Below are 17,296 nucleotides of genomic sequence, written 5' to 3'. Positions count from 1 at the left end.
CTTTAAATAGTTTTATTTAAATTTAATAATGTGTATGACTGTAGTGTCGTTTCACATTTGACACTGTAACCTAAAAATCGAAACGGAAATTTTGGGACCAGAATATTTTAAAAAGTGAGGGGGGGCATGTTCATGTTCCATAAGTCATCCCACATTTCAACATTCACACAGTTTGTTGACTGTGTTATCAGTGTGTCAACATCATGTCACACATTAACACAGCTGCTGACTGTACAGTATGTGCGGCCTCTGCATACAGAAATATAAATGTATGTAAGTATGTATGTATGTATAGTACACAAAATACACAGTCAAACTAGCAAAGAGAAACAACGTCCATCATTACTTTAAGACATGAAGGTCAGTCAGTCCAGAAAGTTTCAAGAACTTTGAATGGACTGGAACACCCCATTGGTCTTAAGGGAACAGCGTTTAGCTGGTTTAAATCCCACATTTCAGAATGAATTCAGTTTGTACAGGTTAATGATGATTGCTCTGTGTATGCTAAAGCAATTCATGGAGTTCCGCAGGGTTCTGTGCTTGGACCGATCCTGTTCACTCTATGTATGCTTCCAATAGGCAACATTATCAGGAAACTTTCCATAAAGTTTCATTGTTATGCAGATGATACTCAGCTATACTTAACTATGAAGCCAGAGGAAACCAATCCAAGAGTGTCTTCAGGACATAAAGACCTGGATGTACTGCAATTTTTTGTTCCTGAATTCAGACAAAACTGAAGTTATCGTATTTGGGCCTAAACACCTTACAAACTTACTATCTGTTGACATAGCAACGATGGACGGCATTGCGCCGGCCTCCAACACCACTGTAGGCATCTTTGATCAGGATATGTCATTTAACATACATATGTCTGACATCTGACACTTCATCAAGCTACATCCTGACACGTCTGGGGTCTGTGACATGAAATAAAGTTCCGTTTGGATAAAAGCAACATGTGCAGGCTGCTTTCTCGTGCAGCAGTCATCAACATGAGTTTTCAGCCAATCAGAGAACTGGAGGTCAGGGCATGTGACTCGTGGGAATGCCGCTGTCCTGAGGTCTGATAAGCAGCTGACAGCTGAGTTGGACAAAAAAACTAACCGCTCTGATTGGCTGAGAGCCAGCAGAGTTCAGGGATAAAACAGCACTTCGGTCCTTCAACACATCATCAGCAACGTCATCACCATGGCCTTCCTCTGGATCGTCTCCTGCCTCGCCTTCGTCAGCGCCGCCTATGGTGAGACACAAAGATTGAATGAGTTGTTAGAAGTTTGGAAATGAGCCGTAATGTGAATATTTTAATCAGCAATATTAGTCTAAAGTGCTGTCTTCAGCCTTTGATTCTGATAATAAACATGATATTATTCTTTTTACGATAAAAAATCTACATTTTCAGTTCAGGCAAGTCAGACAGTAGTAACACCAAAAGCTACAGCCTGAGGTTCTTTCTGTGATGATGAGCTTTCAGGAGACGATAATGAAGCTCTGAAACATTAAACCTGCTGCTTCGACAGCTCGTTCAACACCAGCTGCAGACTGATCAACATGAGCTCAGTAGGCTTTTATTCAAATCAGCCTCTTGTATACATGTGGACAGGCAGCAGAACGAGTAGACAGTTTAGTTTCTGCTTACTAAGGCAGTTAATCCAGTTTGATTTGAGTTTGACAGAATTCAACTCATGTTTTTAGATTTCAGAGATTGGTGAGGACAAGTACGTTTTAATTCACTGCTAATGTTTCAAACGTTTACCTGATGAAATAACAGTACGACTCAGCGTGTTTCATGTCCTCTTCATGCGTCTGCAGTTCAGTCATGTTGAGTCACAGAGCGTCACAGTGACATCAGCACAGAGTTGAGACAAAATGAAGGTTGAGGCTCAAACAGAAGAGCAGTCCTTAAAAGTCTGCTACCTGTCATCCTCTCAGGCTGCGGTACCCCAGCCATCCCCCCGCGGGTGAGCGGCTACGCCCGCATCGTCAACGGTGAGGAGGCGGTGCCTCATTCCTGGCCCTGGCAGGTGTCTCTGCAGGTGAGTCAGCTGACCTCAACAAACACAAACCGCTCTTGTTGTTGTTCTTTGTCTTCTTCGTCTTCGACTTCTTCTGTGGCTGAGTTCAGTTTGTTTTTCTCTCAGCAATCCAATGGCTTCCACTTCTGTGGAGGATCTCTGATCAACGAGAACTGGGTGGTGACTGCTGCTCACTGCAATGTCAGGTCAGTTCAACACAACACGACACGACACAGCCATGTCTGTGGCTCTCAGCCCATTTTTGCCTCCTGAAGACGTAAACCTTTAAAAACTCCTCGCAAAAATATGAAGTTTAAAAACTTCATCAATTTCACCAAACAACTGCTCACTGTAGTTTTCATCAGACAAACAGGAGGAAATACAGCATTTGTTGGGGATTATTTTCAGCGGCGGATGAATCCTCATTTGATGGTGTAGTGAGTGTTTGTGGCAGCAGGACGATCAACATGTCAGCTAGAGCAACAGTGAGGCTCACTGATGTGTTTTAATGGAGTTCTATGGCTCAGAGGAAGAAGATCTATCAGCCTGTGATACACAGAACGGTTAGCAGTTAGCAGTTAGCATTCACTGCTGGTTTGAGTCTGAACATGAGATTTAATGACGAGAAGAAAATCAGATGTTTATAAACAGTGTTTCACTTCATTTACACTAAACTGAACGATGTTTGATGAAAAGGTTCATGTTTTAAAAAAAGAATGGAAACAGAATGTTCTTTTATGTGATGTGGGATTTGTGTGAACCTACCCTTTAAAGCCCTGCTTCCTGTTTCCTGTCAGGACCTACCACCGTGTGATTGCTGGAGAACATAATAAGGGCTACGGCTCCGACGAAGACGTCCAGATACTGAAGCCTGCCAAGGTGAGAACCGCCAATCAGCCACTCAGCTTTCAGAACACGCCATTCTCCCCCACTAACCCCTTGTCTTCCCCAGGTGTTCACCCACCCCCAGTGGAACCCCCGTACCATCAACAATGACATCGCCCTCATCAAGCTGGCCACCCCCGTCCGCCTGGGCACCAACGTGTCCCCCGTCTGTCTCGCCGAGTCCGCCGATGTCTTCGCTGCCGGAATGACATGCGTCACCTCTGGCTGGGGTCTGACCCGCTACAACGGTGAGACTTTTCTCAAACGAGCTCTGCCGTCTTCTTTGAACAGGTCTTTGTGGTCTAAGATGATTTACTCGAGACTCTGGGCTTCAGTTAGGAGGAAGCACGTTTGACTGTTTTGTGTCTCCCACAGCTCCCAGTACTCCCAACACGTTGCAGCAGGCTGCCCTCCCCCTGCTGTCCAACGAGCAGTGCAAGAAATACTGGGGCAGCAACATCTCCGATGTGATGATCTGCGCCGGAGGAGCCGGAGCCACTTCCTGCATGGTGAGGGTCCACCTACTTACCGGTCTCACCTGTCTCACTCAGATTAGTTTGTCATTTAGGTTTCTTTCTATCATTTTATCAGACTTCTCTTTTTCCTCCTCGTCCTTCTTCATTGTTTATTTCCTTGTTTTTCAGGGTGACTCTGGTGGTCCTCTGGTCTGTGAGAAGGACAACGCCTGGACTCTGGTCGGTATCGTCTCCTGGGGAAGCAGCCGTTGCTCCACCTCCACTCCTGCTGTCTATGCCCGTGTCACCGAGCTCCGTGGCTGGGTGGACCAGATCCTCGCTGCCAACTAAATGCTCAGACGTTACGCCGCTACCACAGAGGCAACCCACAAAGACCCCCACCCCCCCACCACCCTGCCGTTAGTGAACAATGAATGATAATAAACACACTGAACATCACCAACTTTGTGTCGTATTAATTTCTGTCATTTCAGCAGGATCCTCTGAATATAATTACACACCATGCTGAGAGCAACAGCAGACAGCAGGGGGCGCTCTCGGTCCACAGCTTCAACTGAAATATTATGAGTTTCTTCAATTATTTGGTTCATTGTAAATAAACTAAGCTAAACCTCAAGTAACACTTTCACTGATTTGGATAGTAAGAGTGGAACAAATTTGATCACTGCTCATAATAACAATTGTTATACTTATAATTCTGTGTTCATCTGTGGAAAGAAAGACAAAGCGGTTCTTGCACTTTAAAATTGAGAATGATAACTTTTTCATATCACAGGAGTGAATTTGTGTTATTCGTAAACATGTGTGAATCTGATGCCCAGACGAATCAGGGACGGGAATCTGTAAGGTTTGTTTGAGATCTGCTTCTTGAGGAGACAAGAGCAGCTGATTGCAGTCGCAGGTGTCATGCCCTCCACCTCTGGCACCATCTAGTGGCAGTGCCTCTCCCTCCCTCCCTCCTTTCCCTGGCAGTGTGAGCATGACTGCCACGCTGGTGGAGGGCAGGTGCAGCTTGTCCTAATTACCAGATTGTCTCCAGCCATGGCGGGAAGTGGTCTCCTCATTTGAAGCACTCACTAGCCCGTATATAAGACTCCAGCAGACCACTACTTGATGTCAGTCCGTAAACGACCTCCAGTCAGTGCACCCTGGCCCAGTTGGTAATTTTGACTTATGAAAGTTCTGCTTTGTAATCCTGTTTTCTCTCTGTCTAGTTCCGACCCTCTCTGAAGATCCCTCCTGCCACACTCATCTGGCTCTGATTGTCCTGCCTGGAAATTCCCTTCACTCGCCTCCATTACAAGCCAGCAGCATCCTGTACCAGCCGCACTACCATGGCACCCAGCCCTGGGCGTATTCCCTTTCATTTCCTATTTCTGTCTGTCAGTAAGCTCTGATCTCTTGTTTGATTGTTTCAGTTCAGCCTGAATAGGATCTTTAGTTTATTAGCCTTGTTAATCTGTTCAGTTCTCCGTTCTAGTTTTGTTTTCTAGTAGTTTTTTCGCCTAGTCGCTGGTCAGCACAGGTAGTTTTGTTTTGTAGTTTTTGACCACGACTCCCTGTTTCTGCATTTGTGGTTGTAAATAAAATCTTCCTATTGTACGCTTCTGTCCGCTGTGTCTTTGTCCGTGTTAGGGCCTCTGAACCTGATCCGTGACAGCAGGAGGATGTTACTTTGCTCTTTTCCTTGGATGGTAGATTTTGATATTGTTTTCTTGATCATTGAACTCAGCATAAATTTCATAGCCTGTTGTTTTGCACTCAGCAAAGAGGTCCCTGGGTTGCTCGAAAATAAATCTCTCTTGTCTGAAATCTCTGCGTCTGAGTCCTGAACTGAGTCCCTGCCTGACAGTACGCACTGGCCAGTATGGACTCAGCAGAGACCGGCCAGCTCACAGCCGCTGTACGTGCCCAGGAAGCTCGCCTCTCCCGTCAGGAGGAGTTTCAGGCAGCCATGGCATCGCAACTAGGACAACTATCGTCACAAGTGCAGGATCTGATCGATTGTTTCCCCCAGCACTTTACAGTTAAGGCAACCAACTTTTTGGAGATGGTCATATCGCATTTCATGTGAAACTGCACACCATACCCTTTCCAATTCCAAGTCTTGAATTTCGGTACCAGGATAGCTGCAGTGACAAGCTCAGGGTCTTTCAGCATCTCTCCAAACCGGCTTTCGAGGCCTGCAAGTAGAGATGCCACCAATGGTTCACAGAATTTCGCAGAAATGCTGAGAAGCTGCAGCTTTGTCTTCAAAAGGGTGATGGTGGGGACAAACCACCCCATCTGCACCGTGGTGTGCCCCTGGAGAACATCTTGGCTACTGGGCTCATTGTCTTCACATATTCGGTCATAAAGGACAGTTCCACTGGGATGAACCTGTACAAGAGAGAGAACAGAAACACGACAAAGCACATTTAGCTTGCTTGAAAAAGGCAAGTGTTAACTGAACGCAAATCTCGTTTCAAATGAGAACACAGGTGGACCTCGACACACGCTTGTACAGTTGATTGCCCTCCGCTTTTGAAGCATCAACTGTAGACACCAGGTTGAGGAGATGGCATGCACACCGGTGATGCTTGTGCAACTGAAATTCTAAGTAGTAATCCTCATCCAACAGCAACAAATTCGATCTCCTCTTCGTCACTGTCATCATTTTCATCCCTACCACCATCTCCATCTTCTCCCTCCTTGTTCTCATCTGTCTGCCCAAACACTCGGAAGGCTTTAAGGAAATTTGAGCCATTGTCGGTTGTTGTGCGAACAATTTTCTCTCTGATGTCAAATTTAGTGTCGATGTCATTCAGGGTTCCAGCCAGGGCTGAAAAGCTGTGTGGACCTTTGAGTTGTTTGCAGGCCAGTGCAGCACACGATCTCTGCGTGGTCTGTGGGTCGAACCAGTGTGCGGTTACTCCAATAAAACTCAGATGGTGAGCTGTCCAGCATCGGTTGTTGTTGCTATGACCTCAACTTCACTGAGTGCAGCGTTGAGATTTTTCTTCATCTCAGCGGAGGCCTTTGTTACTTTATTAACAACAGTACTGCGTGTCATTACATTGGCGTTTGGCTGAAGATGATGCACATGGTCAATGAAGCTCTGTTGCTGAACAAGGTGTGGTGGGTGCAAACCCTGGACAACAAACTTGAGGATGACATCATCCACACTTGTCTGGGAAACTCTTGCTTGCTTGGAGGGAGGGGCCCCAGTAGATGACCTCCTTTTCAAAGTCAGCTCCTTGTACCTCTCCATATGGTTGGGGTGTTTCTTCTGTGAAGAAAGTAAAATGCACAGGCATCTCTTTGCCTAGCTAGTCAAGCTAGGCTTTGAACATGCTGCTGAACCCCAAATTACGACAGGAACTGGGGTCAATGAAGTTTGTTTATTATCCCGTTTCCAATGAAGTGGGCGGAAATTAGTGCCCTTATGAAAAGATACCATAACTGCATTCGTAGGTTTGGCTCTGCAGCAGTAAAGACCGTTTCCCCACACAGTAACTACACTTCTACTTAAGTAGTAAATGTGAATTCTTTTGACACCTCTGATACACGATCTACTTAATGAATGTTATTGGTAATAATACGAACGTAATCATTTATTACGCATAAACGATATACGGTCAAATAACTCCTAGCAAGTTTAAGACAAATACCTTTAGGGCATTCAATCGTTCGCAACTGGACCTCGTCAGTTTGTCTTGGAAGACGTTTCGCCTCTCATCCGAGCAGGCTTCATCAGTTCATGCGCACCAGACTAGATAGGACAGCTCTAGTCCAATGAAATGGTGTTAGGTTCAAGTATTTATCCTCTGAGTGAGGCCAACCCCCAAAACCAAGGATGGTATCACTCTAATGTGAGGCAAACAATCCCCCATTAAGGCGGGGTTGGGTGCAACCCTTGGGTGACAACGACAGTCTGCGTTGTTAGTGTCCCATTCTTGTCATTGGGAGGCTCCTTGAGCCATGTGTGAATGGCTTTGTTGTTTATTTTCAATGGCTAAATTTTTGAATCTCTTTGGGAGAGATGAAAGGACAGCATTGTATGTGGGAGAAACTCAGGCGAATCTTTAACAAACAACATGCCAACAACTCCAAACATCACTGACAGGTAAGGCCAGGGATGCCTTGGTGCCTGGCTAACAACCTTGCTCGTCGTCAAAACTTCGGACATTTCGCTTTCGCTGTTCTCTGCTACTGACATGTGTTGAATCTTTTGAACAGGAAGCGTGAACGTTATTTGCGTGTGCAGAGGGTGACGGGTGGAATTTCGCCAATGATCTCGATTGGCTTGTTTCTGTTTTTTTTTTTTTTTTGTATGATGCGGATGATCTGGATTGGATTTTTAAAGTGTTGCTAATAAATGAATGAATGCTAATAAATGAAATGAAGTAAAAGTACAGATAAATGCTTGAAAATGTAACGAGTAGAAGTAAAAAGTAGGTTGACAAAATATTACTCCAGTAAAGTAGAAAGTACCAAAATTTCCACTTAAGTAAAGTAACGAAGTATTTGTACTTTGTTACTTGACACCTCTGGTGGTAGGAGCAGTGACATGGCAAATGAGGTTAAGCAAGCAAATGAGACCCCGCCACCTAGTGGGTGCCCAGAGAATTGACTATTTGTCCCAGTTAATCTGCGCCCACGGGTGATTCACTGGGCTCACTCCTCGCTGCTTTCTTGTCATCCGGGAGTTTGGCAGACGATGTTCGCAATCTCCCGGAGGTTCTGGTGGCCATCCATGGAGCCGGAGGTCCGGGAGTACGTTGAGGCATGTTCGGTCTGCGCCAAAAACAAGCCATCCTCCGGGTCACGTATGGGGCTATTGCAACCCCTGCCCATTCCCTCCAGACCGTGGTCCAACATATCTATGGACTTTGTCACGGGGCTCCTGGTCTCTCAAGGTAATACTACCGTTCTCACAGTTGTTGACAGATTTTCTAAGATGACTCGATTTATTGCATTGCCAAAGTTACCTTCAGCCAAAGAGACAGCTGAAATCATGATAAACCACTTATTTAAGATTCACGGATTCCCCAAGGATATTGTTTCAGACCGGGGGCCCCAGTTCGTGTCACGGTTCTAGAGGGAATTCTGTTGGCTCATCGGGGCCAAAACCAGCCTGACCTCAGGTTATCACCCAGAAGCTAATGGCCAGACTGAGCGCCTTAACCAACAGCTGGAAACCGGCCTCCGGTGTCTAGTGTCCCAGAACCTGCATGAAGCAAACACCTGGTCTGGGTTAAGTATGCTCATAATTCGCTACCCACTTCAGCTACTGGTTTTCCCCGTTTCAAGACAAAGATGTCTTTTTGTAACAGCTACCATCAGTTTCAACAGCAAAATGATTCATTACAGGCTTCCAACATTTGATCAGACATTTACGCTCAGTGTTCACGTCAGTAGATTAGGGAAACGTAAATATATAATATATATAATGTGAGTATGTAAAACAATATACGCACACAAATACAATTAAAATGATTAAATGTATGGTCAACATCTTTGTGTGTTGATATTTATACATGAGTGTGTGTTTGTGTGTCTGTAACTGCTGATTAACAACATGCAAACAGCTCCTCTGTCTCAAAACAGAAATTTATTCTTATTTCACTTTAAATAGTTTAATTTAAATCGAATAATGTGTATGACTGTAGTGTCGTTTCACATTTGACATTGTAACCCTAAAATCTAAACAGAAATTTTGGGACCAGAATATGATTTTAAAAAGTGAGGGGGGGCATGTTCATGTTCCATAAGTCATCCCACATTTCAACATTCACACAGTTTGTTGACTGTGTTATCAGTGTGTCAACATCATGTCACACATTAACACAGCTGCTGACTGTACAGTATGTGCGGCCTCTGCATATAGAAATATATATTCAAGATTCAAGATTTCTTTATTGTCATTGAGCATGCATTGCAACCCCCATCTTAGAAACAGGATAATAAGAAAGATAAAACAGATTCTAAAATAAAATTAATTAATATGTATATATGTCACCGTTTGCCTTGATGGCAGCTTTGCTCTCGGTTGTCATTCTCTCAGCAGCTTCATGATGTCTTCACCTGGACTGATTTTAACAGGTGTGACTCTTCAAAAGTTCAGAAATGGAATTCCTTGCCCTCTTAAAGCGTTTCAGTTGTGTTGTTATACAGTAAATATCCCCATTCAGCTTGAGTAATAAATCACATACGGCTCAAACTAGTGAAGAGAAACAACGTCCATCATTATTGAAGACATGAACGTCAGTCAGTCCAGAAAGTTTCAAGAACTTTGAATGGACTGGAACACCTCATTGGCCTCAAGGGAACTGTGTTTAGCTGGTTTAAATCCCACATTTCAGAATGATTTCAGTTTGACTGATCATATTCACTCCATATATGATTTCTAGGCAAAATAATCAGGAAACATTCCATAAAGTTTCATTGTTATGCAGATGATACTCAACTATATCCATCAATGAAACAGCTGACTAAACTCCAAGAGTTAACATACAACATGTCTGACATCCGACACTTCATCAAGATACATCCTGTGACGTTAAATAAAAGCAACATGTGCAGGCTGCTTTCTCGTGCTGCAGTCATCGACATGACTTTTCAGCCAATCAGAGAACTGGAGGTCAGGGCATGTGACTCGTGGGAATGCCGCTGTCCTGAGGTCTGATAAGCAGCTGACAGCTGAGTTGGACAAAAAACTAACCGCTCTGATTGGCCGAGAGCCAGCAGAGTTCAGGGATAAAACAGCACTTCGGTCCTTTAACACATCATCAGCAACGTCATCACCATGGCCTTCCTCTGGATCGTCTCCTGCCTCGCCTTCGTCAGCGCCGCCTATGGTGAGACACAAAGATTGAATGAGTTGTTAGAAGTTTGGAAATGAGCCGTAATGTGAATATTTTAATCAGCAATATTAGTCTAAAGTGCTGTCTTCAGCCTTTGATTCTGATAATAAACATGATATTATTCTTTTTACGATAAAAAATCTACATTTTCAGTTCAGGCAAGTCAGACAGTAGTAACACCAAAAGCTACAGCCTGAGGTTCTTTCTGTGATGATGAGCTTTCAGGAGACGATAATGAAGCTCTGAAACATTAAACCTGCTGCTTCGACAGCTCGTTCAACACCAGCTGCAGACTGATCAACATGAGCTCAGTAGGCTTTTATTCAAATCGGCCTCTTGTATACATGTGGACAGGCAGCAGAACGAGTAGACAGTTTAGTTTCTGCTTACTAAGGCAGTTAATCCAGTTTGATTTGAGTTTGACAGAATTCAACTCATGTTTTTAGATTTCAGAGATTGGTGAGTACAAATACGTTTTAATTCACTGCTAATGTTTCAAACGTTTACCTGATGAAATAACAGCACGACTCAGCGTGTTTCATGTCCTCTTCATGCGTCTGCAGTTCAGTCATGTTGAGTCACAGAGCGTCACAGTGACATCAGCACAGAGTTGAGACAAAATGAAGGTTGAGGCTCAAACAGAAGAGCAGTCCTTAAAAGTCTGCTACCTGTCATCCTCTCAGGCTGCGGTACCCCAGCCATCCCCCCGCAGGTGAGCGGCTACGCCCGCATCGTCAACGGTGAGGAGGCGGTGCCTCATTCCTGGCCCTGGCAGGTGTCTCTGCAGGTGAGTCAGCTGACCTCAACAAACACAAACCGCTCTTGTTGTTGTTCTTTGTCTTCTTCTTCCTCGACTTCTTCTGTGGCTGAGTTCAGTTTGTTTTTCTCTCAGCAATCCAATGGCTTCCACTTCTGTGGAGGATCTCTGATCAATGAGAACTGGGTGGTGACTGCTGCTCACTGCAATGTCAGGTCAGTTCAACACAACACGACACGACACAGCCATGTCTGTGGCTCTCAGCCCATTTTTGCCCCCTGAAGACGTAAACCTTTAAAAACTCCTTGCAAAAATATGAAGTTTAAAAACTTCATCAATTTCACCAAACAACTGCTCACTGTAGTTTTCATCAGACAAACACGAGAAAATAAAGCATTTGTTGGGGATTATTTTCAGCGGCGGATGAATCCTCATTTCATGCTGTAGTGAGCCATCTTCAACAAGAAATATACAAACCAAACTTACCACAAAACTTATCTAAATAGAATAATGAACGGACGAGCCCCCAATTTATGTTACGACCCAGCCTAGGGGAGCAGGGATGCAACATAAAAGAGTACGAAAAAAAGACCAAACCTTGTCTCCAAATCAAAATCACTCTCAACGAGGTACCAAAAATCAACCTCAAATGTATTATCTCCTGAACAAAAAGAGGCCTGATGTACAGGTGAACAGCTACAATAAAGAAAAGAAAAAGAAACACAATAGTGCAAATATATTTACAGTGCAACGAAGTTAGTAAAGTTCAAGTTAGTCTTTTCGAAAAACAAAACACCACAAAGAGCTATACGACACACAGAGCTACAAGCGAGATGTGGGGACAAGGCTTGAAGCGCCAGAATCAAACACCACTGCTGCCAACTCGAGGTTCCACCGGCAACTAGAGAAGACTCTGGTTTAAAAGCTGGAGGCAGCTGCAGGGACCAATCAGATTACGCCATAAATCGGTGTTCGGAGGAGGCAGGACCAGCACAGCTGCTACAAAAGAGAGAACACTCACTCTGACACAAAAACAGGGACCAAACAAAAAGGACAACACAGGGACAGCAACAAAGAACAGAACAATATGGCCAAGGCCGGAACAGGCAGCAGGACGATCAACATGTCAGCTAGAGCAACAGTGAGGCTCACTGATGTGTTTTAATGGAGTTCTATGGCTCAGAGGAAGAAGATCTATCAGCCTGTGATACACAGAACGGTTAGCAGTTAGCAGTTAGCATTCACTGCTGGTTTGAGTCTGAACATGAGATTTAATGACGAGAAGAAAATCAGCTGTTTAAAAACAGTGTTTTGCTTCATTTACACTAAACTGAACGATGTTTGATGAAAAGGTTCATGTTTTAAAAAAAGAATGGAAACAGAATATTCCTTTATGTGATGTGGGATTTGTGTGAACCTGCCCTTTAAAGCCCTGCTTCCTGTTCCCTGTCAGGACCTACCACCGTGTGATTGCTGGAGAACATAATAAGGGCTACGGCTCCGACGAAGACGTCCAGATACTGAAGCCTGCCAAGGTGAGAACCGCCAATCAGCCACTCAGCTTTCAGAACACGCCATTCTCCCCCACTAACCCCTTGTCTTCCCCAGGTGTTCACCCACCCCCAGTGGAACCCCCGTACCATCAACAATGACATCGCCCTCATCAAGCTGGCCACCCCCGTCCGCCTGGGCACCAACGTGTCCCCCGTCTGTCTCGCCGAGTCCGCCGATGTCTTCGCTGCCGGAATGACATGCGTCACCTCTGGCTGGGGTCTGACCCGCTACAACGGTGAGACTTTTCTCAAACGAGCTCTGCCGTCTTCTTTGAACAGGTCTTTGTGGTCTAAGATGATTTACTCGAGACTCTGGGCTACAGTTAGGAGGAAGCATGTTTGACTGTTTTGTGTCTCCCACAGCTCCCAGTACTCCCAACACGTTGCAGCAGGCTGCCCTCCCCCTGCTGTCCAACGAGCAGTGCAAGAAATACTGGGGCAGCAACATCTCCGATGTGATGATCTGCGCCGGAGGAGCCGGAGCCACTTCCTGCATGGTGAGGGTCCACCTACTTACCGGTCTCACCTGTCTCACTCAGATTAGTTTGTCATTTAGGTTTCTTTCTATCATTTTATCAGACTTCTCTTTTTCCTCCTCGTCCTTCTTCATTGTTTATTTCCTTGTTTTTCAGGGTGACTCTGGTGGTCCTCTGGTCTGTGAGAAGGACAACGCCTGGACTCTGGTCGGTATCGTCTCCTGGGGAAGCAGCCGTTGCTCCACCTCCACTCCTGCTGTCTATGCCCGTGTCACCGAGCTCCGTGGCTGGGTGGACCAGATCCTCGCTGCCAACTAAATGCTCAGACGTTACGCCGCTACCACAGAGGCAACCCACAAAGACCCCCACCCCCCCACCACCCTGCCGTTAGTGAACAATGAATGATAATAAACACACTGAACATCACCAACTTTGTGTCGTATTAATTTCTGTCATTTCAGCAGAATCCTCTGAATATAATTACACACAGTGCTGAGAGCAACAGCAGACAGCAGGGGGCGCCCTCAGTCCACAGCTTCAACTGATATATTATTAGTTTATTCATTTATTTGGTTTGTTTTAAATAAACTAAGCTAAACCTTAAGTAACACTTTCACTGATTTGGATAGTAAGAGTGGAACAAATTTGTGTGTGTGTGTGTTTGTGTTTGTTTGTGTGTGTGTGTGTGTGTGTGTGTGTGTGTGTGTGTGTGTGTGAACAAATTTGTCTGTGTGTGTGTGTGTATCTATCCAACTAGCCAGATTTGTGTCTGGTTAGTTTGCCAGACAAAAATCTAGCAAACTAGGCGCAGCAGCACTGGGAGCAGCAAGAAATATTGTCGTAGAATTTCATGATATTTGTCTGAAGTCTGGTGTGTTGCCATGCATTTCAAATAGGAGATATGTCCTTCAGAAAATGGACTAGTCTAATCAAACATTATGCAGTTTTGTCTTTTTAGTGTAAACAACAAACAGGATGTAGTTGGTTTGTATCATTGCTTCTTTACAACATACAGCCTGCTGTGGATCAATAACTCTCCTACTGTAACAGCATTTATATGTTTTGTTGAGGCGAACTTTGTCTCTGACCATCAGTGGCGTGCACAGACTTTTTGAAGGGCAGGGGCGAAAAGGAAAAAAAGGGCACATATAGCGTGTCCTCACCACTGAAAAGGGCACTCTGGAGCGCGTTTTGGCGTCCAAAAGGGCACTTTAGAGCGCGTTTTGGCGTCCAAGAGGGCACTTTAGAGCACGTATTGGCTCCCAAGGGGCACTTTAGCACCCGTTTTGGCTCCCAAGAGGGCACTTTAGCATGCATTTTGGCTCCCAGGGGGCACTTTAGTGTGCGTATTGGCTCCCAGGGGGCACTTTAGCACCCGTTTTGGCTCCCAAGAGGGCACTTTAGTGCGCGTTTTGGCTCCCAGGGGGCAGCTTAGCACGCGTTTTGGCTCCCAAGAGGGCACTTTAGCGCACGTTTTGGCTCCCAGGGGGCACTTTAGAGCGCGTTTTGGCGTCCAAGAGGGCACTTAAGCGTGCATTTTGGCTCCCAGGGGGCACTTTAGAGCGCATTTTGGCGTCCAAGAGGGCACTTTAGCGCGTGTTTTGGCTCCCAGGGGGCACTTTAGCACGCGTTTTGGAGTCCAAGAGGGCACTTTAGCGCGTGTTTTGGCTCCCAGGGGGCACTTTAGAGCGCATTTTGGCGTCCAAGAGGGCACTTAAGCGTGCATTTTGGCTCCCAGGGGGCACTTTAGAGTGCATTTTGGCTCCCAAGAGGGCACTTTAGCGCACATTTTGGCTCCCAGGGGGCACTTTAGAACGCGTTTTGGCGTCCAAGAGGGCACTTAAGCGTGCATTTTGGCTCCCAGGGGGCACTTTAGAGCGCGTTTTGGCATCCAAGAGGGACGCCAAAACGCGCCAAAACCCCTGCCCCCCCGTGCACGCCACTGCTGACCATACATTTTCAGAGAAGAGGCTTTTATTGTGAAGAGGTGGGACTTAACAATAAAATGCTCATCTGTGACAATGGGTGGACTAGATGGACAAATACAAGGTCGTGATGACTGTCAATATTTATCAATGATGAAGTTGTTTATTTATAAAACACTTTTCATAAAAAGCTTTCAATAAAAGCATTTGGCACAAAGTATCGGATGAGCTAGATAATATTCAAATGTTCAGAATCAGATGATCTTCACTTCAAATAATGGCCAATCCACTGTGTCAGCTGTTCGAGGTTTTCAGAAAGCTCTGCTCATTGGTCAAATCTTATCTAATCTCATGAAATAGGTCAGTCAGTTTTTCACTCAGTCAGTCACTCAATCAGTCGGTCCGTCAGTTTGTCTAAAGTCTCCACACTGCACCTTTCAGTCTTGAATAGTCATCCAACCAGACGACAAAGGAAAACATCATATGAGCAGGAGGACTTGATGGACTTAAGCAGCTTCTTGTCTTCATGGAGACATTCAGCCTGTTTCTGCAGCTGATGTTGATGAACCTGAACCGAACCCTTCATCCAGAGATGTTCACTTCTTCTTCAATAATAATTATTAAATGGTATGTTTGTGCCAGCTATCAAACGATTGTGTTTCCTTTTACAACAAGAACAGTTCACACTGAGCATCATGACATTAGTGACAGACCATAATACTGAATCTTCACTTGAACTCTGAAACCGGATTAATAATAAATAACTGGTTATACACTCTTTATATAAACAGACACTTTATAAACTCTTTATATACACACATGCACTTTATGCACATTTTATACACACACACACTTTATATACACATTCATTCATATTCAGACACTTTGTTTGTCTGCTGGAGCTCAAGAAGCAACGAGCGAAACGTTCAGGCCAAGTTACTGCTGATAGACGGGCTGGGAAGCAAACATCTGTTCAAAGCACCTGACCTTCACACCACCTGACTTTCACAACATACACCCTGACACAGACTGATACGCAACACAGACACACACCTACACACAACGCAGACACACACCTACACACAACACAGACACACACCAATACACAACACAGACACACACCTACACACAACACAGACACACACCTACACACAACACAGACACACACCTACACACAACGCAGACACACACTGATACACAACACAGACACACACCTACACACAACACAGACACACACTGATACACAACAGGAACACACACCAATACACAACACAGACACACACTGGAGTTATGGTGACATCTTTGGTTCTGATGGTGTACCAGTACAGTATATACATATATGTAGGTGATGGAGACCAGGTGTGAAGTTATGGGGGCAGCTGTGGCCTAGAGGTTGGCGAAGCGGCTTGTGACCGGAGGGTCGCCAATTTGATTCCCGGCAGAGAAACTTGGGTGTGGTGGAGTATCCCCCCCCCCCTCATTAGCCAGCTGATGTGCCCTTGAGCAAGGCACTTAACCCCCCCATATGCTCCCTGGGCGCCTGATGCAGCAGCCCACTGCTCCTGTGTGTTCACTGCATGTTGCATGTGCATGTGTGTGTTTACAGTGATGCAGAGAATAATTTCCCAGTTTGGGATCAGTAAAGTGAAAACAATTAAAAAATATATATTGAATAAGGGGGTAATAATTCAGAATCCATCAAAGAACCTATACTGTAATTTTTTAACAACTATTCTATTTTAACAGGATGTGTATGATAAAATGTGTCCAGATAAAAGTCTGGACCTTTAGAGGGAATTTATAATGTAGTCTGTTATCTTGAGTGAAGATCATCATTAAATAAGAGGGATTTCGGTAATTCGTTGCACAAGTTACCTCTGTCCAGAAAGTAAGCTCATGGTATTGGTATCTATGGTATTTTAGATGGTATAGTTTTATTTCAAACTATACCAGTGTGTGTGTGTGTGTGTGTTTGTGTGTATCTGTGTGTGCATTATAAACAGTTTAATAAACAGTGAGTTATAGTTTGTATTGTGAACTAAACCTAGAGCACAGTATCACTTATTGTTGAGCTAAAAAGCAGCCTCAGATGGTTGTAGCTGTGAGGGCCAGTTGCCCACTATCTGGACTCACTAGCCTCAAATTGCAAGTCTAATTTTATACCTTTAGAGTATGTAAGAAAGTAAGACGAAGTAATTAAAAAGAAAGTGACATTACACAGTAACTACAGGATATGATGCTGTCATGTAAAGTGCTGTTAGTTCTCCCATTATTACATTTAGTTACAGGGTAATTACAGGGATACATACAGAGAGACAAACACACACACACACACACACACACACACACACACACACACACACA

At 44.7% G+C, this 17,296-nt stretch overlaps 2 protein-coding genes across 3 annotated transcripts; both read left to right on the top strand.

Annotated features, from left to right (window-relative positions):
- The first annotated feature begins 1,191 nt into the window (after nt 1-1,191).
- On the top strand, nt 1,192-3,706 carry LOC121616664 (chymotrypsin B-like). The gene is made up of 7 exons (XM_041951554.1): nt 1,192-1,243; nt 1,933-2,036; nt 2,142-2,221; nt 2,813-2,894; nt 2,968-3,148; nt 3,276-3,409; nt 3,545-3,706. The coding sequence occupies exons 1-7, from the start codon at nt 1,192-1,194 to the stop codon at nt 3,704-3,706; spliced, it is 795 nt and encodes a 264-aa protein (XP_041807488.1).
- A 6,457-nt stretch (nt 3,707-10,163) lies between these two features.
- Nucleotides 10,164-13,325, top strand: LOC121616789 (chymotrypsin B). Of its 2 annotated transcripts, XM_041951716.1 has the most exons (8): nt 10,164-10,215; nt 10,905-11,008; nt 11,114-11,193; nt 11,502-11,511; nt 12,439-12,513; nt 12,587-12,767; nt 12,895-13,028; nt 13,164-13,325. In XM_041951716.1, exons 1-8 carry the CDS (start codon nt 10,164-10,166, stop codon nt 13,323-13,325), a joined length of 798 nt encoding a protein of 265 aa, XP_041807650.1. The 2 variants fall into 2 exon arrangements, with proteins under 2 accessions (XP_041807650.1, XP_041807566.1); XM_041951632.1 differs by lacking the exon at nt 11,502-11,511 and having other exon boundaries at nt 12,432-12,513.
- Nucleotides 13,326-17,296: the final 3,971 nt, after the last annotated feature.

Source organism: Chelmon rostratus, chromosome 1 (assembly GCF_017976325.1).
Source record: "Chelmon rostratus isolate fCheRos1 chromosome 1, fCheRos1.pri, whole genome shotgun sequence".
NCBI lineage: Eukaryota > Metazoa > Chordata > Actinopteri > Chaetodontiformes > Chaetodontidae > Chelmon > Chelmon rostratus.
The sequence above is the reverse complement of the archived record's forward strand: the minus strand, read 5'-3'. Positions and strand labels throughout refer to the sequence as shown.